The sequence below is a fragment of the Brachycentrus maculatus genome, unplaced genomic scaffold (assembly GCF_059751285.1).
Source record: "Brachycentrus maculatus isolate JH-2025_06_01 unplaced genomic scaffold, ASM5975128v1 h1tg000261l, whole genome shotgun sequence".
NCBI lineage: Eukaryota > Metazoa > Arthropoda > Insecta > Trichoptera > Brachycentridae > Brachycentrus > Brachycentrus maculatus.
The window spans coordinates 3,037,734-3,062,760 of NW_028281012.1; the positions used below are offsets into that span (position 1 = coordinate 3,037,734).

At 33.0% G+C, this 25,027-nt stretch overlaps 2 protein-coding genes across 21 annotated transcripts in view; both read left to right on the forward strand.

Moving 5' to 3' along the window:
• The first annotated feature begins 1,093 nt into the window (after positions 1-1,093).
• On the forward strand, positions 1,094-18,032 carry AsnS (asparagine synthetase). Of its 3 annotated transcripts, none has more exons than XM_088266030.1 (12): positions 1,094-1,245; positions 1,342-1,473; positions 7,978-8,103; positions 8,643-8,883; positions 9,170-9,337; positions 10,089-10,261; positions 11,543-11,720; positions 12,529-12,673; positions 13,014-13,076; positions 14,209-14,382; positions 16,013-16,156; positions 17,736-18,032. In XM_088266030.1, exons 2-12 carry the CDS (start codon positions 1,354-1,356, stop codon positions 17,860-17,862), a joined length of 1,659 nt encoding a protein of 552 aa, XP_088122156.1. In that variant the 5' UTR covers positions 1,094-1,245; positions 1,342-1,353; the 3' UTR covers positions 17,863-18,032. The 3 variants fall into 3 exon arrangements, with proteins under 3 accessions (XP_088122156.1, XP_088122154.1, XP_088122155.1); XM_088266028.1 differs by having other exon boundaries at positions 1,094-1,178; XM_088266029.1 differs by having other exon boundaries at positions 1,187-1,473.
• Positions 18,033-21,079: 3,047 nt separating this feature from the next.
• Positions 21,080-25,027, forward strand: part of LOC148305848 (coiled-coil domain-containing protein AGAP005037) — a 252,666-nt gene continuing 248,718 nt past the window's right edge. For all 18 annotated transcript variants that reach the window (XM_088266032.1, XM_088266033.1, XM_088266034.1 and 15 more), the window contains exon 1: positions 21,080-21,791. The gene's annotated coding sequence lies outside the window, so the exon portion shown is untranslated. The remainder of the gene's footprint in view (positions 21,792-25,027) is intronic.

The window sequence follows — 25,027 nt, forward strand, 5'->3', positions numbered from 1 at the left end:
CGAATTTGCAGTGGAGAAAACCCAGAAACCTTTGTCGAGACGCCCTTATATCCATTAAAAGACACTGTTTGGAGAGCTTTATGGGTGGAATCATTGACCCATATTTTTTTAAAGGTCCGCATCAGGCCAGAATGTTACGGTCTCCTTCGAACCTCAGATGAATGTCATTGATGTGATAGAGATTGGTTTCAACAAGATGGCGCAACATACCACACAGCGAGCGTATAATTTCCCAAAATGAACCTGTGAACTCCATAAAGTCACTTTTCTATGCTGATGAACCAGAGACGTTGGGTGATTTGGAAGTCAACATTCGCCTTGTTTTTGCCGATATATGGCCCCAGTTGCTCGATAAAGTTGTCGAAAATTAGACTTCATGATTGCGCTTCATTCATATTTAAACAATAATGGCATAAAATTATCCATTAAATAACGCCGACATTATGAACATGGAACTGGCAAAGAAAGGATAAAAGCAGTGTGAACGCTATTGAAATGCACTCCCTCAGACGAATGTATGAAAAATCATTGTAAGACAGAATCAAAAACGAAGAAATAAGAAAGGAATATAAGGCTGAACAAAGAATAATTTAAAAGATTAGGAAGAGTTCTCTAAGTTGGCATGGATATGTGGGGCAAATGGATAACGTGATAATGAATATGAAAATAAATGTGGCCAATGTGAGCGGGAAAACAGAACGAGGACGGCCGAAAAAGACTTGGCACGATCAGATCAATCAGAATCTAAAATCTGGTGGTATCACAAGTCTGTGTAATCGGAGGACATGCATGACTAGATGTATGGATGTGAAGGAGGCGAGAAGTGTGTGTCAGGACAGAAGAGTGGGCCTTCCATCCTTTCTGCTTACCCCTGCGGAGAAACTGTGCGGTGGTAATATTACACTATTTAAATGTGTTTTTTTTATTTCAAATTTGTATACCTCAAAAAAAAACACCCTATACATTTAAAATATAATGAAATATTATGTTTATTGCTTGTATCAATAAAATCACTAATAATACAACGTGGTAAATTCTATATTCGATTCTAATCTGTGTTTCGTGATAGCTATCGTATTATACACGAGTATATATATACTCATCGCATACTCTGAGAGCGTAGGTACTGTCGGGGAGTTGACAACTCAATTTCTCTATTTACGTAGCGGGCTTTTTGGGTAAGGTCACATTTTCAAAAATTATTTATACGTATTTGTCAAAATGACATTTGAACGATAAAAAAATGTATACTTACTACCAATACGTTTAAATATGTATTATTATGACTTCTGGTATGTAATTTCCTCTAAATTTTAATTTATTTTACATTTTTTTGGATAGATTATCAAGAAAATGTGTGGAATTTGGGCATTATTCGGTGTTTCGTGTCCGGAAGGACGAATGACAGGTTTTGAAAAAATCAAACATCGTGGTCCAGATGCTTGGCGCATGGAGTATGACGATGCTGTTAAGGTAATTCAACATCTTTACAAAAAATTATCTGACACGTAAAAATAATTTTAGATACATATTGTAAGCATATGCCATTTTTATATTAATTCAAATTAATGAAAATTTGCTCAATTCCAATTTTGTTTGTTTGTTTTTATCACAAAATATTGAGAAATCGATTCATCAGTATTTGGGTGGGAGAAACGAAGTTATATTTTTGTGTGAATTGTCATGTGGCCAAAAAAACAGTGGTATAGTCCTAAATAAAATAAAAACCTGAGCGCACCGGCACCCTATGGTGAAGAGGGAGAGGAGGGTGAAGAGGGAGAATGGGGGGGAGGTAAGGCGTAACATTGATCGTCTCTTCTACTTTAAACATCATTCAAATTATGTAAAATTCTTTCTAATTTCTAGACTTTTGTCGGCTATTGGCAATTAATATCTCCAATAATTTGAAGAGACTTAAGTAGATAATTATTTGAAACGAAGTTCCTGACCAGAACCGGAGTGCCGCTCCGCTCAGATAAAAAAGTATACGACTGCAAAAAATATTTACCACAATGTTTTTAATAAGTGGTGTATCAAGTTCTTCCCGTATTAGAATTTTCAGCATCGCTAACTCTCTTCTCACGAAAAATTTATGATCGCTGCTAGCTTTGCTTCACCCAATAGCCACAGAACTGAGAAATCTGTAGTTGAAAAACATAGTAATTAATACATATAATACATCTGTTATTGGTCCATAGCGATAATTAATCAACTTTCGACAATGTTCATGATGTGAAATCTAATAAATTATATTTCATTTCGGTGAAATATTTTCTTTTAATGCAAAATTGATTAAGAACTGTACTGATAATACTAAGATCATTAAAAAAATAATCTAAATCATTGTTACATATGGATATGCGTAGTAGACTTTCAGTATTCATACTTGTTAATTACTAGCTATACTTATATACATGACGGAAATTTCAGAAAAAAACATTAGAAACCGCGCATTATGAAAGTGGGCAGATATGCTTTTGTTAGCAAATCCCCAATTTCTTTGTTTTTTAAGGACGGTAGTCAGGCCCTATTTTATGAATGGCTCGCTTAAATCCAATATACCATACAGTGGAGAGTCATTTAACCCATAAGCTGCGGATTGCATCTATTGTCGTTTTTTATAGAAGTACCGTTTACTGCGGATCGCATGCATAGTCGTTTTTTCAACTTTAAGTACATATATCAACACATATGGATAATTATTTTGCACTTGAATTTGGTTTGAGGCATGGATGAATTAGTTCTCTTTGATTTAGTGTATAAAATATAATTTTTTTTTCAATTTAGTGTCAACTTTATCATGAATACTTCAGGTCGGCTCGTGCTCGGCGCGTGCTCTTAGTATCGTATAGTCTGTTTAATCGGTTTAGGCGATCTAAATTATCATTAACTATTTTCATAATTATTATATTTATGACTCTGTGGGGAATGAGAAGGGTATTATAATTAACTAATAAGTGTTTGTGTAACACGGTATTCTGTGATATTTTAATATTATTTTTTTTGTGTTTATTATCGTGCGATGCTTTTTTTAAGTTATAACTTTTATCGTCATAAATATATCTCTTCCTTGTTAAAATTTATACGACAATTAAGAAAATATCATGGTTTTATAAGAAACAACGATTCTGAAAACAAAAATGGTGAAAACGACCATTACCAATACGCGAGAAAAGGAATCAAGGCATATAATTTTCATGTCCCACATGCAAAATGCATTTTTGTTCTAATCCCTGCTTTGAAGATTTTCACACAATTTCGAAATATGAATCATGTCCGTTTTTTAATATAAACTTTACTTTAAAGTATTTTTCTAAATTTCATTTTAATTAACATTTATTTTTAATATAACGTATTTTAAAAAAATTGCGCGCACGCAACGAATGGACTATACGACAGCCGCGTCTTCTATACAGCCGCGTCTTCTATACAGCCGCCTAATTTTTGGCCGCGAGTCCGTAAATGTTAATATTTTTGTGTAACTACACTATAAAAACATAATAAGTAAAGTGAATTGTGTACTGTGAACATCTATGATGGATATCCGAACGATTTCCGAAAGTTTCACTACAAAAATAGGCAAAAATATGTTTTTTTTTGTCAAAAATATTGTAATGTAAAATAATCCAGCACGGGATGGAAAATTTGACACTCGAAATCGAGCAGCTTAGAAGTTAAATAAAACAAAATTCTGTCTATTGTGTTGTTTTTGTTGCGATGGTCAAATAAACTTCAAACTCTTTCTTCTGAATTGCATATGATTGAATTGTGAATTTTGAACATTTAAAATAACCCAACCAAGGCAATCCCTCTGGCTCTACACAGCCATGGTTAGACCAATAATCACCTATGGCTGTGTTGTATGGCACAAGAAAACTCAGAAGACATGCATAAATGCCCTGAACAAGATTCAGAGACTCACAACGGGTGCAATATACATTACACCCACAAATGCCCTAGAGGCGATGTTGAGCCTAAGCTCCCTACACATACACATTCAAATGAAGGCTCGCAAGGCTTTGCTAAGGGCGGGAACGGATGGCAGGAGAAATTGGCGCTCCAACATAATAAGGGGATTACACTTAGATCTATACAAAGCTCCCATCATTGATATGCCATCAGATACCATGAATGTGGCTTACAGCTTTGTCAAACACTACACAACAGATATACTCGAAAGAAAAACATGGCGAGAGAATGATCCCTACTCCTTTCGAAGTGGAGACACTGTATGGTATACGGATGGATCGAAAAAAGATGGTCGGGCAGGCTCTGGAATCATTGGCGTCCACCCCGAACTGAACAAAGCAACTTGTCTGGGAGAATACGCCACTGTTTCTCAGGCTGAAATGAGCGAAATCATGGAGTGCGCCCACATGAACTTAAACCGATCATACCTATGAATGCATACAGGCTGTAAACCGCCTGGGCGAGAAAAACGCGGCAAGGCTGGCTTGGGTACCCGGGCATTGTGGTGTCATGGGCATCGAAGCTGCTGATAAACTTGCAAGAACTGGTGCTGAGAGGCCACCAATGGGTCCTGAGCCCATATGCGAACAGACACTCAGCACTATCAAGTTCAGTCTTAAAAACTGGGCCAGGGACAAGAGTCAAGAAATCAAATCCAACAGTTCAGGGATGAAACACACAAAGGTACTGATCACAGGGTACTCGCGGAAATTCACCACAGAAGCTCTAAAGCTTAGCAAAAAACAAATAAGGATCCTAACCAGGACCTTGACAGGACACTGCAGACTGAGGAAACACATGACAAAAATTGGATTACATGACCCCCCAGTATGCAGATTTTGTATGGAGGATAACGAAACACCAATCCACATTCTCTATAATTGTGACGCACTTGCTCGCAAACGAAGTCACATCCTTGGAGGACCAGAACTGGACTCCGAGAAGGTGAAGCTCCTAACACCAAGACAGGTCGTGAGTTACATGACAAATGTAGGTCTTGAGAGTGAGCTGTGATACAGAGGGAGGTCACAATAGACCTAATATGGTAGCAGTGACATAAGGGATGCAAATCCCTTGACCCCACAAAAAAATATACATATATTCTTAACTGATCTATGTATATCTGTAAATTCATCAAAAAATGTACAATGTTCTTTTATATATTTACATTGTATTAAAAAATATATATATATGTTTAAAGATTTCAAAACATTGTGTACATGTCAATGACAGCTGATTTGGAATCAAACAGTTATTGTTTTCATGTAAATATTCTTTAAAACACTTCGTAAGACATTGTTTCTGAACTTACTGGTATATTAGTACTCCTTCATAGGGCATATTCAAAACTCAATAATACATATCATTATTGTCATGTAATGTCGCAGAAGTGCACCCACAGGTTTGAATATTGTCATATTATCTGTATAGCACACTAGTGATTCGCTTCTTTTTTCAATTAAAAAAATCTTATTCTGAACAGCTCGCAATCTGAAATCTAAAACTATCTATATCATTGTCATAAGGTGAAAATTGACGTGATTTTTTTTACTTATCTCAATATTTTTTAATCCTCTGTGGTCTTGGTACTACTAGCAGATGATTGTCAGCTGTCACAGTTATTATTACTTTCACAAATATTAATTGTGTCATATTGGATTATATCACGTTCCTAGTTATCTTTTCCTTAATCCTCCGATAAAAATGGTGTTAATTCCGGTTCAATAATTATTTTATTGATTATTATATTCATTGCACACTAATAATAATACATACGCATTGTTATGTTTCAACATATCAAAATTTATTTTCAGTTAAGTAAATACACTTAGATTCAGAAAATATATTCACAGATCTAGCTGAAGTCATTAACTTTAATATACTGGTGGATATAAGCATTGCAACTTAATTTTTATTCATATTATTTTGTGACATCTCATCAAAGATGAAGAAGAATATGGAAGTCTGGGCATTTAGGGGACTGACAACCGCCATAGGCTGGTTTAAGTGATCACTTTACACACATGTAACGTTCACCAATTCCACCCATTATTAACAACCACACTATTCAAATTCTTGGAAGATCTATAAAATATATATGTGTACCAATTTTGAAACTTTGTTCTTGAATCATTAGAACTACACTAGAGACATCTATTGGTGAGATGAAATTGAGCAGAAACTCTTTTATTAGTATATGAGGTCCGAATCCTGGATTATTATCACACACATGAGAAACGCCACAAAATATCAGATTATAAGCTTAAATAATAAAAATGAAAATGATCTTTTCTGGCGTTTCTCATGTGTGTGATTATAATCCAGGATTCGGACCTCACATACTAATAAAAGAGTTTCTGCTCAATTTCATCTCACCAATAGATGTCTCTAGTTAAGTTCTAATGATTCAAGAACAACGTTTCAAAATTGGTTCATTCAACATTCTAAGTTACTATTTAGAGAAGTTGCTACTCTAAATAGTAACTTAGTGCAACAGTGGAACCTGTCTCAAGTTTTTAAGCCAGAATATATTACAGTACAAATAAATGTAATTATAATAGAATTCCACCGAGAAATTTCAATAAAAAAACACTTATTAAAAATATATACCTAGATATTTATGGTACATATTTATGTAGCTACATAATTTATTGTCGAAAGTTATTTTGTTTGCAAACTAACTACCTGTAGCCCAAAGACCTTGAAAACTAATGTTTGCTATGTAAATTTGGTCTCGGAATGTGGTATTTAAATATTTCCACTGTATGTTTTATTTAATAGGTATATGAATATATTCAATATTTATAGAATCAAGGTTGTCAAATATGTATTGCCGAATAGTCATTAATGAATTTTTCTTTTCTTTTAAAATATTCAAATTCAATACCCAACCTTTTTTACGAAGAGTCTGTGAATCTAACCATAGGGGCACAACCTGATTCAATTAAATTATTTAAATATCTAACCCTATGTGCAGCCACTTAAGCACAGTAACATGTAATGAGCAATAGGAGGGGCACACATAGAGGTGTCTGTACAAACAAGTATATAGCGCTGATGTTGAAGTTATTATTTTGGCTTTTGGCTTTTACCATACTGGCATATACTTGTTTGTATCTTAATTACTTATTAAATACTCTTACTGCACTTTAGTGGCTGTGTGGCAAAAGTTCACATTAAAAGTGTCTGTGTGATTATCTCTCTCATTGTCCTTGTAAATTTGACCATCTCCCTTCAAAAATTTGATTACTTCAATAGTATATTTTTTTCCTGACAGTTTATTTTATCCGAGAGCAAAATATTTTACGTAATTCATCGTACCCAACAATCATGTAATTATATGTAGTAACTTAAATAATTTCCAATCTAAAAAAAATTCTTGTCGCTCGCCAAATTCCTTCAATCATTACCGAGACATAACTGCTTTGAATAATCAGAACATGAAATTTAAACTGGCTTCATAGGTTATTGTCATTTATAAATATACTGGACTTTGTATTGAATACCACTTACAATAAATTGATATGGCTAGCTGTCTTGCAAATTTTCTTTATTAAATAAATAACTATTTGTATGCAGGTGGATAGTTGATATATAAAGTTAAGTAAAAAAAGATTATAAAAAAAAATATATATATGGATACATTATTTGTAGATAATATGTACATATATGTAATTTGCCATGTTCCAAAGTCCTTTGTAGGCAAATTTGAGATAAAATAAGACAATTATGTTAATTTCTTAATTTTTGAAGTCTTTAAAAAACGAAAATATATGAATTAACAACATCTTCTTGTGCTTGGAGCAAGATTTGTGGGCTGTTTTTAATATAGATAAGCATTTATCCTGTGTTAAAAACATGAAAAAGTAAATTTATAATTTAAAAATAAAGGAATGTGTTAGCGTTTAAGAGTTGCAGTAATCCAGTAATGCTGTTTAGTCAGTACATCGCAAATTAAAATATAATCTTTAAAGCAGTAATTTGACTGTGAGCATTTTAAATTTATAGAAATGTCACCTGGGTTTTCACCGGCTTGCTATTCTGGATTGTTTGTACGGCATGCAACCGATGAAAATTCACCAATATCCTAAATGTGTGGTCATTTGCAATGGAGAACTTTACGGTTTCAAGACGGTATGTATAATATTTTCTTTATAACATCACTTTTGTGAACTTATCTTGTTTAAAATCAGTTTATAGATGGTTTAGATAACATTGTATTAAAATTAATTATCATGGTAGCAGTGATATACACATGATAATTTTTTGTTGTTGTTAATTATATCCAGTTTTGAAATCAATTTGGTGATTGATAGATTGATTGATTTGTTTCAATGTATTTAAATTTACTGAATGAATTGGTCATTCATGAATTACTAAAATATTGCATCATTGATAAACGCTTACCAATTTATAACAATGGTTGAATGGCCAATCCCAATACCATTTCCTTTTATTGAATTTTATTATAATTGATTTAAACTATCTATTTAAACATTATCAGTGTTATTGAGTGTAAAACTAAAAAAAATAATAATGACTTATTAGTTTATTTTTAATTATTTCCTTAAATTATGAAAAAATATAGCATGAAACTGTTGTGTAATATTTCACTGAAGTATTCAAGCACCTTCCTTGGAACGTTGGAAATATATTTTGTTTTATTATTGCAGTTGGAGAAACAGTTTAACTTTAAATATGAAACAAAATGTGATGTAGAATGCATTATTCATTTATACAATACGTTTGGTATTGAAAAGACAGTCAAATCGCTGGACGGAGTGTTTGCATTTTGCTTGCTTGACATAGAGAAAAAGCGAGTTTTCTTATCTAGAGATCCGTACGGTGTGAGACCTTTGTTTAGAGTTTACAATGAAAAAAACCAATTCTTAGCCGTGAGTTCTGAGGCCAAAGGTATTTACATTTCATGTTTTCCTTTTATAATGTGTTTCTTTGAAAAAAAAATATATTTAGGCATAAAATAATATTATAGTGAAAAATAAAATAAACCATACTTTGTATTGCAAACTTCAAGTGCTTAATTTTCTACTCTGCCAAAATTTAAATCCATTTTTTTTTTAAGTCTTGAAGTTTGCTACGCAGCTTGAGCATAAAAACCTTGATCAACTGCCTGTTATAGTGTTTTAAGGCACTCATTTATGCGTCATCTGTATTTACATATTTAACTATAAATTTGCAGGAATAATGGAAGTTGCCAGGGAGTATGAAGTTCAAGATTCATTAGAACAATTCAAACCAGGTACATGGGAAGAATATTCCCTTTCCGATGATGGTTCAGCTAAGTTTATTGAAAGGCAAACATTCTTTACACCGGGCTGCGCAAGTGTTCCAGCTGTAGTGCACAATGGTAAGTTGTATTGTGAAATCGATTTTGATATCTGCATTGTGATTCTCATTTTATTAATGTCCATCATTTCATGGGTTTGGAAAAGATTTTTTTAAATTGTTTAAATATGAAAATAACAATTTAAAAATGTAATAGAGGGTGTCATTTCATCAATATTGCGTTAGTAGACATTGTGAACTTCAAAGGGTTTATAGTAAATAAAGAACTACCTAATTAAGTCGTTTTCAGTAATTTTATTATACTGTAGTCAGATTTTATTTACTGGACAAATAGCCATGAAGCCGAGTGTTATTGCAGATAGATAGTCCACCAGGTAATCTGACTGGACCAAGGAACTTTATAAAATATATAAAAATTACTTCTCACACACTTCTGCTGTGCGTGTCATCTCAAGTCCCCCTGACTTCGACTATTACTGAAGAGTAATTGTCCTTGTCTTGGGCAGCTCTAAGCAGCAACTCTACGGTTCTAACTCTGTCTAATCTCGTATATTCCGGAACCCATTTCATAAATTGAATACTACATTTGTAAATCTGATTTGTAAATCATAAATTTAATCAGTTTTACTGCATAATGAAAAAATATTTATTTAATTTATTCAGTACATGTTATTGCTTTAAATGTTTGGTATAGAACTTTTAAGATTATGGTGGAATGAGTCCGCTGAATTAAATGATGTACACCTTCAGCATTTCTTCATTATCTTACAAGAAAATTTGATTAATTTTTTAATATTATTTTACATACGCAGACATTAACACCATAAAGGCAGAAGTATCCAGATTGCTACGAGATGCTTGTAAGAAAAGGCTGATGTCAGACCGAAGACTCGGTTGCCTTTTATCTGGTGGTCTGGACTCTTCATTGATCGCTGCCTTAGTGACACAATTGGCCAAGGAAGCTAACATACCCTACAAAATTCAGGTTTTATTGAAATTTATGTACATACTTAAGTGAACTGTTATGTATTTATATACTCAATTGAAATGTAAGATTTCAACAGATTTTTTTGGTCTTCACTCCAAAACATATTTCATCCATCTGTCAAGCATTCATATTTTATAATACTTCTACTTCAACTAGATAATTCCTTCCACTCTATCACATATGTTGCTATACTTTTTTCCAAGATCCAACAATTACTTTTTCTCCAGCTGGGCATTTACGAGGCTGACAACAATGCCCAGACTTTCATATTCTTGTTCATCTTTTATGAGATGTCAAAAAAAAATTTAAATAAGTTTTGTAATTGGAGATAATCCAGATTTTGCGAACAAGTATTTGGAGACACTCAAAATGTTGTAAATAAATTATTCTTCCTAATTTGTTAAATCTTCCTCACAATAGGCTTCTTATGAAGCGATATATTTTTTCCAACAAAAAATCCACTCATCCATGCACTTTTTGTAGGCATACTCCTTAACCACCCTGAGTTCCCTCTGCAAATTTTATTTTATGACTTCAATTGAGTCAAAACAAGTTCCATTCCAATGCCTGTTGGCCAGTTTGTATGTCATACTTACAAGTCCATGTCTCGTCACCAGTTATAATGCGCCTTATGAATTTGGGGTCAATTCTGACTCATTCTAGCATGTCCTCCAATCGAGTTGATTACTGCATTTGGAGAAAAAAATAGCGCTATCGGAACAAGCCGCGGTGCGACACATCTCGTGCCCAAAACATCTTGGTTGATGTTTTCTTCAGTATTCAACGGTGAAGTATGTTCAAGACGAGGCGAGTCTTCAACCACTTCATGACCCTCTTAGAACACTTTGTACCACTCAAAGGCTCTTGTTCTCAATGTAATAGAGTCACTGTAGGCTTTCAACAGGTGTGAACCAGGAAAACAAAAATAAATAAAAAAACATTTACAGGGGCCTTTTGAATTACTCAGTCCCCAGTATTTATTTGACATAATGTACATGTGGTTTTCAGGGCTTGATTTTCATATAAAAAACTTAATTGATATATTAATACATATATATATATATATATATATATATATATATATATATATATATATATATATATATATATATATATATATATATATATATATATATATATATATATATATATATATATATATATATATATATATATATATATATATATAAATATATTTTATATTATACTTATATTTTACCTACATTACAAACTTGGATAAAAACTATGATATTAATATGTGTGTAATTTATATTTTAGACATTTGCCATCGGCATGGATGGTTCTCCGGATTTGATTGCAGCTCGCAAAGTGGCTGACTTTATTCAGTCTGAGCATCATGAAGTAAAGTTCACTGAAAGTGACGTGGCGGAGTGTCTTGACCAGGTCGTCTATCATCTGGAGAGCTATGATATCACAACCATTCGAGCCAGTGTCGGTTCGTAGTTGATTTATTTTCTGATTTTTATAACACTAAGCCTGGGCTGCCACATCAGTGTTAAAAAGTGAAAATAATTTTGCAGCCTTCTAAATCTGGTAACTAAAAATGTAACTAGCAGTTACCCGTTAGTTACATCTCTACGTATACTGTCTTGATTTTATATTAATGTGAAATTAGAGTTATCTGTGTCACATTTTGTCACTCCTATAATCAACACCAGATAGATTTGAGACAGAAAAATCCTATCACATATCAGATAACAGTTGTCACCCCAATGTAGTTGAAGAAACAAAGTTGACCTACGTGTGTGTATATATACATATATTATACATAGTTTTTTTTCTTTTACCCAGTCCTACTGTAAATCCCCAATATTTATTACGCAAAAAGTAATTTCAATGTAAAAATAAACTGGCTACTAACCTTATAACTAGCTACAACTCTCTGGGTATTCCAGCTTCAACATATGAACACTATGCTATCTAGTTATCCGCAAAACTTTCAAGATGCTGGCAACACTATCCAATATCATTTGACAATAACATCGAAATTTTCAAAAAAAAGGGTGATAGGGATAAGAACTTATAAAAATGACGATGAGATTAACAAAAGTTGAGGATTTATGATCTCCCAAGAATCTGGAAAATCGCCAGTGACAAGCGAAATGATCCAAACCAGTCCTACCGAGGCCCAATAAAAGAATCCATTTACACATGCATATGGCATTATGTTAACATAGCTCTATTTCTAGAACTTTCCTCTGTTTTCTGATATTTTTATTTTCTTATTTCTCTGATATATGTAGGAATGTTCATGCTGTCAAGATACATTAAGGAAAATACAGATACCACTGTAATATTCAGTGGAGAAGGAGCCGATGAACTTGCTCAAGGGTATATTTACTTCCGAGATGCTCCAAATAGCCAGGCCGCTCATGATGAAAGCATAAGGTAGGTTTTATAGATGCGTATCCACTATATCATAAGTTAATTTGATTTATCAACAGCACTAAATTATATAATAAAAATATATACTATTTTCATTCTTGTGATAAGTTTGCTAACACAAATTAATTAAAGTAAGTCAATATGTAGCAATGTAAAAATTATGAATAACATTTATGTCTTTCTTCTTTTGAATCAAAATTCTGATTCAATTGTATTAATAATTATTAACCTCATTGAAATACAGCTAACAGCTAATTCTGACAACTGTTTGTTTGAGAGTTCGACAGACTAGTATTTTTAATTGTATTGATTTTTTAAATGGTATTTTTTATATTTATTACAGATTGTTATCTGACATATACTTGTATGATGGATTGCGAGCTGATCGAACAACAAGTGCATGCAGGTGAACTATAGAAATCCTTATTGTGATGATTTTTCATTGAGATTAACATGCCCAAAATCACAGCATCAGATCATAAAAAAATACATTTATACATGTATAATTATTTTCCTTATGTAACATTTTACATCCTTTTTTATGCATATGCGAACACATCCCCAAGAGTCCTAGCCATTACTACTATCCCGTTTCTTCTTACATACTATCCATTACCTTTACTATATAGCATTTATGCGAATATGTACTATGCGAATTCTGCTTTCCTTCAAAATGTATACATATATATATATATATATATATATATATATATATATATATATATATATATATATATATATATGCGGTCTATCAGTATGTCTCACAATTAAATTTACCAATATCTGTGACTAAGTTTTTACATTCAGTATAAAGAAAGATTTCTGCTAGAACTATTGCCAAACTATCTCCTATAACTCTGCAGGAGCGCAAATTCATATTTGCAAAACCTTACACATTTTAGTTTCTTTTATGTCGTCCGAGCAGAATAGCAGACTTAGACTATATATCTTCTTGTAAAAAATACCAATTACTCAGTCTTGAAAATTGTCGTTTGTTTTTGGATATGGGAATCCTCCAGGATATAATAATTGGGCGTATCGATAGTCCGGTTTTGACTTCCAAAATAACGTATAATGTACCAGGCTACCGTACCCGTTACACGTCACAATCTTTATTCAGAGTACCTGTCCTTCGAACTAATTATGTGCGGATTTCACCAATGTTTTGAATGGCTAGTGAGTACAACTCATGTTTTAGCCAAGTTGACATTTTTAATTGCGGAAAATCTGTGTTGAAAAGTCGAATGGCGAGCATATTGTCCTCTCAGGATCTTTAAAAACTATGCTTCTCTGCATTGTATGTATGTCTCTACTAGAATCAGCATCAAAAACACACACACACACACACACACATTCATTTGTTAGATCTGCACTTAATATTTTGTACTAATCTTTATGTTTCTGTGGTTAGCTATAATTGGCTTGTTTAATATATATGTTTTAATTGTTTTGTTTTACATATGTTGCTGTTGCTAACCCAATTTTATTTTATTTTATTTATAGTGTGATTGTGTAATGGTGATATTGTTTTATTACAGTTTGGAAATGAGAGTGCCCTTCTTGGACATTAAGTTTACTCAGTACTACTTGAGTCAGTCTAAGGAGCTGAGGCAACCCAAAGATGGCTTGGAGAAGTTTTTACTACGCAGCGCATTTGATGGACAGAATTTGATACCTGATAGTATTCTTTGGCGTCACAAGGAGGCATTCAGGTATTTAAAAACTATAACTTTAACTTGACTACAGTCCAAATGAACTGATAAAAGTATGATAGGCCTTTATTTTTTAAAAGAGATGTGCACTGATGCTTGTTTGTTTTAGTCACACCATACCTTGTGAAAGCTAGGTCTGGTGCATTAACTTTTGTGAGGTCCTCCCCTTCCAATTCCTGTCAGCCTCCGTTTGTAATTGTTGGTGTTAGGCTACCATACAAGGAATTCTGGGTTTGATTCCCAGGGGGTCAAAATAAACATAAGTATTTTGCTGCTCTTATATTTATTTAATATCATCCGGGACTGGTACCTAAAGCGCAAGAACGGTCATCCTGCCTTCATATAATTCACGATCGTTGTAACACTGCGTCAATGCGAAACAGTGCCCTATGCGCCATTATACGCTGAACAAAATACTCATTGAGATAGGTAAGATCCCAAATTTCAGTAGATATTGAATAATTCTTTAGGGATATATTTCAGAAGTTTTAAGGTGAGGATAATATGCTACAATTTGCTTTTGGTATTCAGATTTTTAAATATGAAAAAATCATGGAGTAATAAACATTTTGACTAACACATCCTTTGGAGGAAGCAAGATGCATAATCCGCCAATCGTCTTTTGCGGGAGACCGTAATCTCAATTATCAAATTTTTTACCGCTGTAGCGGGAGACTGTTTTTTGCTTATTATTTTGTTATATTTAAGGTTTATAGCGACATCTGTTAAGTTATCGTTAAAGCTTTATTATAAAAGTATAACTCGGGGTTGTCCCACTCTTACCACGGGTACCACTCTTTAGTATTACAAAAGAATGATTTTTATCACATATTATAATTGTATAAATACTTTAGTTCAAATTGAAAAATTATTAAGTGCATGTGGGAAACTAATCCATAAGAACATCTACAAAATATTGTAGATGAGTATTTATTTATATTTTTTAGTTTTTATTTTTGGAAATATTTTAAAGATTTATGCTGTTTTGTTACGCAAGCGGAATACACTCGCGTCACTTGTTATCTTACGCTCGATCGTCCCCGCATGAGATGTATTAATATAAAGAAAAAAAATACCCTTGTATTTTGTCTATAAGACATTTTTCATTGATTTCTAATTCTATTATCAAATAAGATTTATAAAATATATAAAAATAAAATTTTAGTAGGTGAGAGGGCACCGTCTTTTCAGTAGACACCAGAAGAAAACGAAAAATATGTTAATGCAACATATTACCAAATAACCAATTATAGAAGTGTTATTGTGGAGGTCCTCACCAAAACATTACAATTCCATTATAAACGATCAGATTTAACACAGGATTGGTCACGTTTTTTCGCAACTTTAATTAAGATTTTGATAGAATACAGTAAACATAACAGATTTGCATTTAAAGGATTTTTTTGTGCAATATCGGAAATGTCACTTTTTGGTGAGGAACTCCACATTTGTCATCGAAACTTTTCTAATTTTTACTATGCATTTTTAAAATAAAACATTAATTTTATGTTCTTTTTTATTTTCAGAATGTGTTTCCTAAATTTATAGTAAAAAGTAATAAGAAATAACCCTAAAATGTTTTCAGTTGCATATACCCTTTTATAAGTTGAAAATTATGTTATTGTTTCAGCGATGGAGTTGCATCAAAGAAGAGATCTTTGTTTACTATCATTGGGGACATTGTAAACGAACGCGTTTCAGATGACGAATTCCAGTCTCAAGCTAAGAAGTACACACACTGTACTCCAAAAACTAAGGAGTCTTACTACTACAGGTACAATATACTTATACTGTCAAACCTCCATATCTTAATGTCCGTAAATCACACCAAAAAAGCTTGTGTTATATATATCGCAGTCGTACAGGAGTAAGTGACCAACTAACAAAATGTAAAATGTTCATTTAAGTCACTTTTTCTTGGCAAGAAAATAAACATCAATGCAGTTAGTCATTTTTAACAAGTCAATATATTAAAATGGGTGGGGCGCGGTGTCTACCTTTTTAGAAACTCTCGCCACAAAACGACAGTTGCTTCTAGAAAGCGTTCCTATAGCGCGTTTGAAAGCACAGGATCTTAATTTTTTTGAGGTTAGTTTAGTGTTAATCATGCCGTGGACGAACGAGGGGCACGCGTTCACCGTGGAGGCCTACTTTTCCTTCGGCTGTTCCGTCATCGCAACTTAGCGTGCATTCAGAAAACAATTCAATATCGCGCCTGCAGGTCGTGTGACTAATCGTAAATTGATTTTTACATCAGATATCATACATTATGATATGGGTGGACACGTTCAGGGATGCTGATAATGTGAAGAAGAAACAAATCCTCAATATCAATATAAAAATCCCCAGCATGGTGTCCAAAAATCATAATATTAAAAGTATCCGATGATATAGATTTTCACATCAGGTATCATACATAACGATGTGGGTGGACACTTTCAGGGTAACTGGTAATGTAACATAATGGACCTTCCAGAACCATCAGGATGCCTGAAAACGTCGATAGTCGAAAACTTAGTCATCATATACATTTCTTTGAGTTTTTTATACCCAAACTCGAAGAAAGAGATGTAGGGGATGTGTGGTTCCAACTTAATGACGCAACGGCTCACACGACATAAACTTTCATTATTTTTTTGCACACCTTCCCGAACGGTGCATCTCTCTTATGGGCTATCTTCAGTGGCCAGCGCGATCCCCAGATTTAGCTTCCTGTGACTATTTTCTGCGCCGCTAACTTAAAATATTGATTTACACCAATCATCCAAAGACTCTTGGTTAGCTGAAGGACAATATTCTTGCTGCTAATGTCAACATAAGGACAGATATGCTGGAAAAACTTAGCGTATTGACGAGAACAGTAGTAGCCTTCTAGATGTCGTTTTTAAAGCTAAATAAAATAAAATTTAAAATATGCCCCTGTATGTAGAAAAGAGTTCATACTCACAATGTATAAAGTATAAAGTATAAGAAGAAATGCCATAACAATGGAAACCAAAGTTAAATTATGAAACAATATGAAAAAGGCGAAAAGGTGGCTGATATCTGTCTCATTTTACAATTAGAACAATTATTAAATCAAATGATCGAATTATAGACTATGTTAATGAAAATATAATAAAGCAATCTACGATAATTACCAAAAATAGAGGAATATAAATACTTACATATTAGGCTTTTAAATTGTAGAACTCCATTTTAATTTATATTTATTACAATTGTTTCACCTTGTTTTGGCATTTTAAAACTAAAGAAATCCGAGGTTTTGTTGTATCCGAAAACAATAATTTTGACTCAAGCTTATTGCCACAGTACGTTAATATAATAAATATTTATGTTTTTTTTGTTTCCAGGAAAACTTTCGATCGATTTTATCCTGGTTCGGACCAACTGACTCCGTACTTCTGGATGCCTAAATGGATTGATGTCTCTGATCCGTCTGCCAGATACATCAAGCACTATGCTGCTAAAGATGAATGATGCGTTTTTTTTATAAATATATTTTTAAACATTTTACTGGAGTAAAAACTGACAAATTTAATTCATTCAGAATTTTTAATTTAATTAAGTTTTATGTAAATGTTTTATACTTTTTCGATACAATGTACATTTTTTATTACTTGAAATAAAGTTTTCACATTATTTATCCATTTATTGAATTTGATTTAGCAAGCTGACTAGTGAGTAATATTAACCAGTGGTGGTAAAACAATTAAAAAGTAGTGAAAATAGCTTACATTTTTACATCTATGTATTTAATAAAAAATAAAAATAAATCATAAATATAACTTCCTGACGATACAGGTTAACAACCAGTGTCAGAACGGCAAGGATTTTTTAACATTATGAGGAACATTAATTTTCCCTGTACTATACGTATGTAGTCAACAAATTATTATTCCATTAGCAACGTCGCCCAAGACTCAAGATAGACCAAACCAAACGAGCTTGTGAGACTTTTCAAAATATAGATCCTGTTAGTACAAGAATATTTTAGGTTGAAATCATATTAGACCTGTTCAAATTGTTCGATACATGTCTAATAAAAATCAGTTTATATAAACAGTATTCCTGCGATCACTTTGGCCAGGAATACAATTACACTTCGGTTTTAAAAATACAATTACAAAATAATACTAAATGCAAAAATAATTTCAGGTCAATTCCACATATTTATCTTTTCTTTGCTGCAAAACAAAAGTTTAAATTTTATAAAATGTTGGTAGTTTAGAGTTGCCAAAACTTGAAATTTATTTATGTGGTGCTGAAATAAGAAATTGATGTGCTAGAAATGGAACTTTCATTTTTCCTTCAACTTTTTTTTTATCTGCGCTAAACAAAGGTGTGAATGAAAAAAGGCAATCTAGTAATATATATTAAACATTTCAAATTATTTGAAATATAATACAGGTTATGCACTATTTATGAACAGCTTATGCACAGGTTATGAATAGGTTATGCAGTAAATATATGTAGGCGCTGTAAAACCTCTGACCTCCTCTCAACGTATACCTCGAGTGTTCTGGTGGAAGCGGTTCGAAAGAAAGTTATCAGAGAGAACAGGATCCATCCAAACACATATAGCCATCAGGCTGTGTAAAAGTTGGAGGACAATCTCTCTAGTTTCGGCTTAGGTTCTGAGACAATTTATGCCACTCAATCAGAGCATCAGGAAACTTGCTGAGGCATACACTGTCAAGATAAGCCTCATCTTGCAGGACCTGCCAGAAGACAGATTTTACCAGGGAGATGACATCCCACTCCCTCATCCAGCTGAACGACTTTCTACAGTTCACAGTAACGATAACCAGACTATACCTGGGGAAGTACGGGTGGAGTTAAAAACCTTCACTGTCGGTAGTCTCTCAAATGTCGAAGAAGGTGCAGTTTTTGTACCTTTCGATAGCGTGAGAGAGCTGCCGTTGAGGAAATTGAAACTCAACGACTTCTGTCCTGTGTTCCACGCGGAACTCTATGCGATCAAAGGGCCTTGATCTATGTTCTGAAAAAAACCCCAAAAAGATGGGAGCAGAAAACGATCTTAACAGACTGTAAATCGGGCGTCCAAGCAATAGCGAACCTAAACTCAATCAACTCTATTGTAATGGATATCAGAACAGACATTGAAAAGTTAAAATGCAGACACCCATCGTCTGGATTAGGGGAAACTTCGGTAACCTAGGCAACAAAAGGGCAGATGGAAAAGCTTAAAGACAAAAAGAAAATAACTTTTAAGCATCCACTCATTGGCCAATTATTATTTTTTTTAACAAGGTGTCGCGGGTGCGGGGGGAAAAGGTAGGTAAATCATATTGTTTTTACCATCCAAAAAATATAATTATTAAAAATAATAAAAAATACTTAATTTGGACATCAAACAAAAAAATAAAGAAAAACCTTATTTTTATGGCAGAAAATTCTTTAATTTAGCATTAAGTCAAATATTTATTTATTTACATAAAAAAGTGTACATTTCTTTTATAAATAAAATGTAAACTCGTAAGATTCATGCGAAGAACTGCAAAAACTAATACTAATTTATTTGCATTGTACCTACTTATTTCTGTTTTTGTATGGTCAAAATCATTTTCGTAAATAAAAGAATGTCGATAGTGGCGCTCCCACTAATTTTACAGATAAAGCTGTCGGAAGTGTATACATATATACATATATGTATAGTTTGTTTTGACGTTTGTTAATATGTATTGTTGTCAGCCCTGAATCCAATAAGAGCATCGCGTTCCTTCGGCATTTGCGGGAAATTTAAATATACGTTAAGTGAAACTGCTCAGATGGAAAATATGAAAAACCTTACTTTTTAAATAATATCAAACTATAAAATAATATGACAATTGCGTAGATTACAAAAAAACAACTATGTGTCTGGTTAAATAAAATTAATGTGAAATTAAATACGTAGTTGTTATTTTATTCTATAAAACGTAGTTCCACCAAGAAATGCCGGTAAAAAACTTAAAATTTAAAAATAATTTCATTTATTTTTACTGCTCACTTTATTTTATTTCAGAACATTATATTGAGCATGTAGAAAAATAAAACAAAAAGATAAAATAGTTTATATTTTGAAGTACTTTATTGAAACGCAAATTAAGTTATTTTCGTAGAATTATCCGGTTGGTAATGTATATGTACCTAAGTAAAACTTTTATAATCATTTTCCAATACATTTCTTACTATTGACATGTAATGTATGTACACGAAAAATCTTACATACTTAAGACTCGAATAAAAAAAATAAGAAATGCACTAATAAAAAAATATAACAGCACATTTTACAATAAAATAGTGTACGGTGAAAAAATTCTAATTGCTGATTTGAACCGATGTTTTATTTTGATAAAAAAATGGCTAGGCAATATATAAAAAAACATTTCAATACATTATTGAACCGTGCTTGAAGTATTATCCCACGAAAATGGAGCGGTATTATTATTATAATAATATGTATTATTAACGGATTAGATTTTTTTATCACAATATCTTGTACAACTGTTTACAATGAATACAATTATGAAAGAATTTACTAGAAAACGAACTGAGATTAATCAAGGTAAAAATGTGTTTTACCGTGAGGCCAGGTAATATTATATAACTGCTGTAGCGGTGTAAGAGAGCAATACAAAGGTGGACCTGACCTTCAAATGTTAAACTTTACTCAAGCTCTGCAGATGCATTCATCCGAAGTTAGTCGGTTACCCGCGTTTGTGTCCGCGGCGCTGTGCGCCGATGCCTGTGCGCAATACTTTGACGTTTCAGCGCTAAACTAGTTTTAAATTCCTCATAATGTATTCAAATCGGATAAAAAGTGTCTCGAGACGTTACTGTAACAAATAATCACAACAAATTTACATGTTCAATTACGGAATGTTTGGTATATTCACGTGAACTGAAGTTTTATTGAAAACGCCGCGTATTGTGCAATAATAATTATCGGACAAAAAGTTTGGTGCGGTGTTTTTTTGTGTTGTTGGTTTGTTTACAATAGAAAAAAGTCGTTTTTAGTATGTTCGCGCTTGCCGGTCGATTCATACTCTTCTATACTACATATGATTAAAACGAGACTATAAGTTTTTATTCGCGAAGTTATATACAAAAAGTTTAGCGCAGTTACACTTTTCGTTTTTATGTATTTTTTACGACTATTTTTTCTCGTTGTCATCGGTATCAGTGAAATGGTAGATAACGTTGTTAAGTAAATATTGGGGAAATAGTCACTATCTGGTGTTGGATATTCTGCTTGATGTTATGTATATTGTTCCTTTTATCATAGCGGTTAATTCAAGGGGGAGTGGAAACATCTGCTCATCGTGCATTGTGGATTTAATCAGTGCGTTCGAAGGTATCGAGGTGCCGGGGCTGGTTCTGTGAGTTCCGTCCCCCTGTAGCCGGTAAGTAAAAAAATTGTGATTGATCGACGTCGGTAGAAATTAAGTCGTGTGAACTAATTTGAAATTTTGTAAGCAATGCTAAAACTTTTATGGAAATCTTTTTAAAATCGTAAACATGATTTTTATAATTACATTAATTGATTCGGCACTCACTTTGTGGCAGTCTACAAATTTTTCTTTTAATTTTACTTGCTAAATATCACATTTTTTTTAATAAACCGCAAAGCCTCTATTAGAGGCTTGTCTGCAGGTAGGATAGTAAAAGAATATAGAGAAGGTAAATGTGAAAAATACATCACAGATACCCAGTACGCGAAACCCAATAGAACGGCTGACAGAAATTCAAATATGTTTGCGATTTGATAATTGGACAAGAATAAAGAGTGAAATTTCAAAGTCACGTGTATTAGGCACAGAATTACTATAATTTATAATTCGTTACATGACAAAGAAAAAAGACTTTAGAGAGAACCAGAAAGGGAGCTTTACATTCCGACGGCACGGAAGTGGAGCAAAAGAGTGACGTACCTGTATATGTACAACGATAAAAAATTATAAAATAAGATGTGCAAGTCAGACGCAATATATAAACAATTGATGAACCACGCGCTTTGTAAGTTATGTTTATATTTTTTTAAGAAAAGAGGAATATTTGTGTTTTTATAATATACAAAAACATTTCAATTTCATACTATTTCTGTGAGCCTAAGCGGCTCATTATTAGAAATACGTATCAATTTGTGGTAGAGTGGGTTCAAACCGAGAAACTCTGACTCAAGAGACACTAACCACGGGACCACAACCCGACACAATTTTTTTGACGCATTGCGTTTTAACAAACCCAACGAATCAACAATAAATTCCTGATTTGCATTTGATGCAATTTTTATAGTTATCTCGAAAATATCGAATCACGGAAATACTATGTCCCATAATTTTCTTCTTTCTTCTTCTTTTTTCCATGTTCGCTCCCTAGGTGGAGCATATGGCCAACACGAGTCTCCAAGTCACTCTGTCACGCGCCATCTCCTTGGCTTCCTCCCAGGTCAGTCCGGCATCTCGAAGTTCCTCTGAGTATAGTCGGTGAATGGTCGTCAGCGGCCTTCCGGGGCACCGGGTCCCTCGGGGTTGGAAGAAGAGACATGAGGGGTTAATGCTCTCAGGTGGCATTCTAAGTACATGTCCCAACCATGTCCACCTTCTCATCTTCAGGACTTCCAGTATGAGGGGGGCTGTTGGGTTCTTTTCCTCACATCGTCATTCCTGACAAAGTCATACCACTTTACATGCTGTATCTGTCTCAGGCACCTATTTTCAAAATTTGCTAGTTTCTTGCTCTCAGCTTTGATGAGGAGCCACGACTCATACCCTCTTATTTTAGTTATCACAAACCATTAATATCAGTATTAGTAATTGAAGCACCAAACAATGACAGTGTAAATATTGATTACTGAGATCCTATCTCTCTCTCTCTCTCTCTGTCTCTCAATCTTAATCTTTCTTATTCTTTATTTTTTAGGAAACGTTCAATTCTTTCTCTTGTTTACTTTACTTACTTATAACCCTTATCCGCACCCAATGGTGCATAGGGCATTGCATCGAATTGACGCAGTGTTATCTTGATCATTACTTGGTCCAGGGTGATATTAAATAATTTTTACAGTGTAAAATCACTAATATTTATTTACCCCCCCTGGGAATCGAACCCGGGACCTCCAGCTCGGTAGCTAAACACGCTGACCATTACACCACGGAGGCGGTTTTTTTTTCTCTTGTACGGTGCTGCAAATACATTAAAAAAATATTTGTTACTATTGAGAACTTTGAAAACGCGGCTGATCTCGGCTTTATATTCTTGGAAATATTTAGAAATGGCCTCTATCAGTTTGCAAACATATTTTACATGGTTTCTCCATGGATTTAAGCAATAATAAAAAAAAGTATTTCAGAAAACCCCTTGAGGTAAATAAATGAATTAAATAATTCGGCATTTGGGTGTTTTGGATCACTTTTAGTTGCACAAATGTTCTATTGTATATTTATGGTATATTTTATAGATTAAGGCCCAGCATTCGTTAAGTCGCAACTTAATCTTCTCTAAATCCAGGTAATATTTTACGTGATTGTTTTTTTCTTGAAACACCGTTTTGCATAAAAATAATAAGAGTTTCTTTGAAATAATTATTTGGTTTTGAACGGGAAGAAAGAGCTATTGAAACGTAAGGAGTTAATTTTTTTTTCTAAATACATTAAAAAAAATATCTGAATAGACATGTGACCTCTCCGGTGGTCTCCGTTGGCATGAATTCTGTATTAAGAAATATTCACTTGACGATACTTTGCATAAAGGTCTGGGCATTCTTGAATTATTTGTGTTTTACACTAAGTTATAACGGGTGAATATTATATAATATTATAAGTCTGCTGGTAACAAAGAATACAAATAAAAAGCATAATATTATAAGTACTAGAAATCTAAACATTATTCCAGCATCGCGTTTGTGTTATGTGTTATATGGCCTCATTAGTATCGTAGGTGTAGGTCAGGGGTGGCGAACCTTTTTGAGCCAATAGAGTATTATCACTCGGGAGGAATATCTATTTTAACATACTCAACCTATACAGGATTGTGTATGACTCGTTTTGTGTTTATAACTGCCAATAAAATCAATATTTACATTCATAATTTACTTTTACGAAATTCGCCTTCGTAAAAATGTTGTTTTCGTAAGTTGGTAACGAATGACGTTACAGAAACGAATCCACACTACTACTATTACAGTTCTATAAAGCAGCTACGTAAAGGGATACGCCTCATAACACATCCTGTGACGTAAAATTTGATGACGTATAGCGGTCTCCATTTTTCGTTTTATTAAAATATCTAAAGCTTAAACCTTTATATCTTCCTTACTTCTCTACAGATTTGAATAATAATGTTACCGATAATCTTTTGATTTTTCGTATTAATTTATCAGCCAATAATAACACATCATAAGAATGATATATTTTTTTCTACATGTATAATAATATGTCGCGTGCCACATGCCATGGAAATAAAAATGCTTAAAATGTTTGTGTGACTTCAGATTTTTAATATAAACAAATCATTTATCCATCGAAAAAATTAATTAAGTACTTATAAGGCAAAATAAAATAAATAAATAAAATAAAGACTTAATAAAAATGTAAAATCGCAAAACTTATTAGTGAGATTTTTATTGTTGAGTTCATAG

Excerpts from the sequence above, each read along its gene's own strand:
- AsnS (XM_088266030.1), top strand. The coding sequence starts at position 1,354 with ATGTGTGGAATTTGGGCATTATTCGGTGTTTCGTGTCCGGAAGGACGA. Across the intron at positions 10,262-11,542 it reads ACATACCCTACAAAATTCAG|ACATTTGCCATCGGCATGGA; the intron begins GTTTTATTGAAA and ends TTTATATTTTAG. Across the intron at positions 16,157-17,735 it reads AAGGAGTCTTACTACTACAG|GAAAACTTTCGATCGATTTT; the intron begins GTACAATATACT and ends TTTTGTTTCCAG.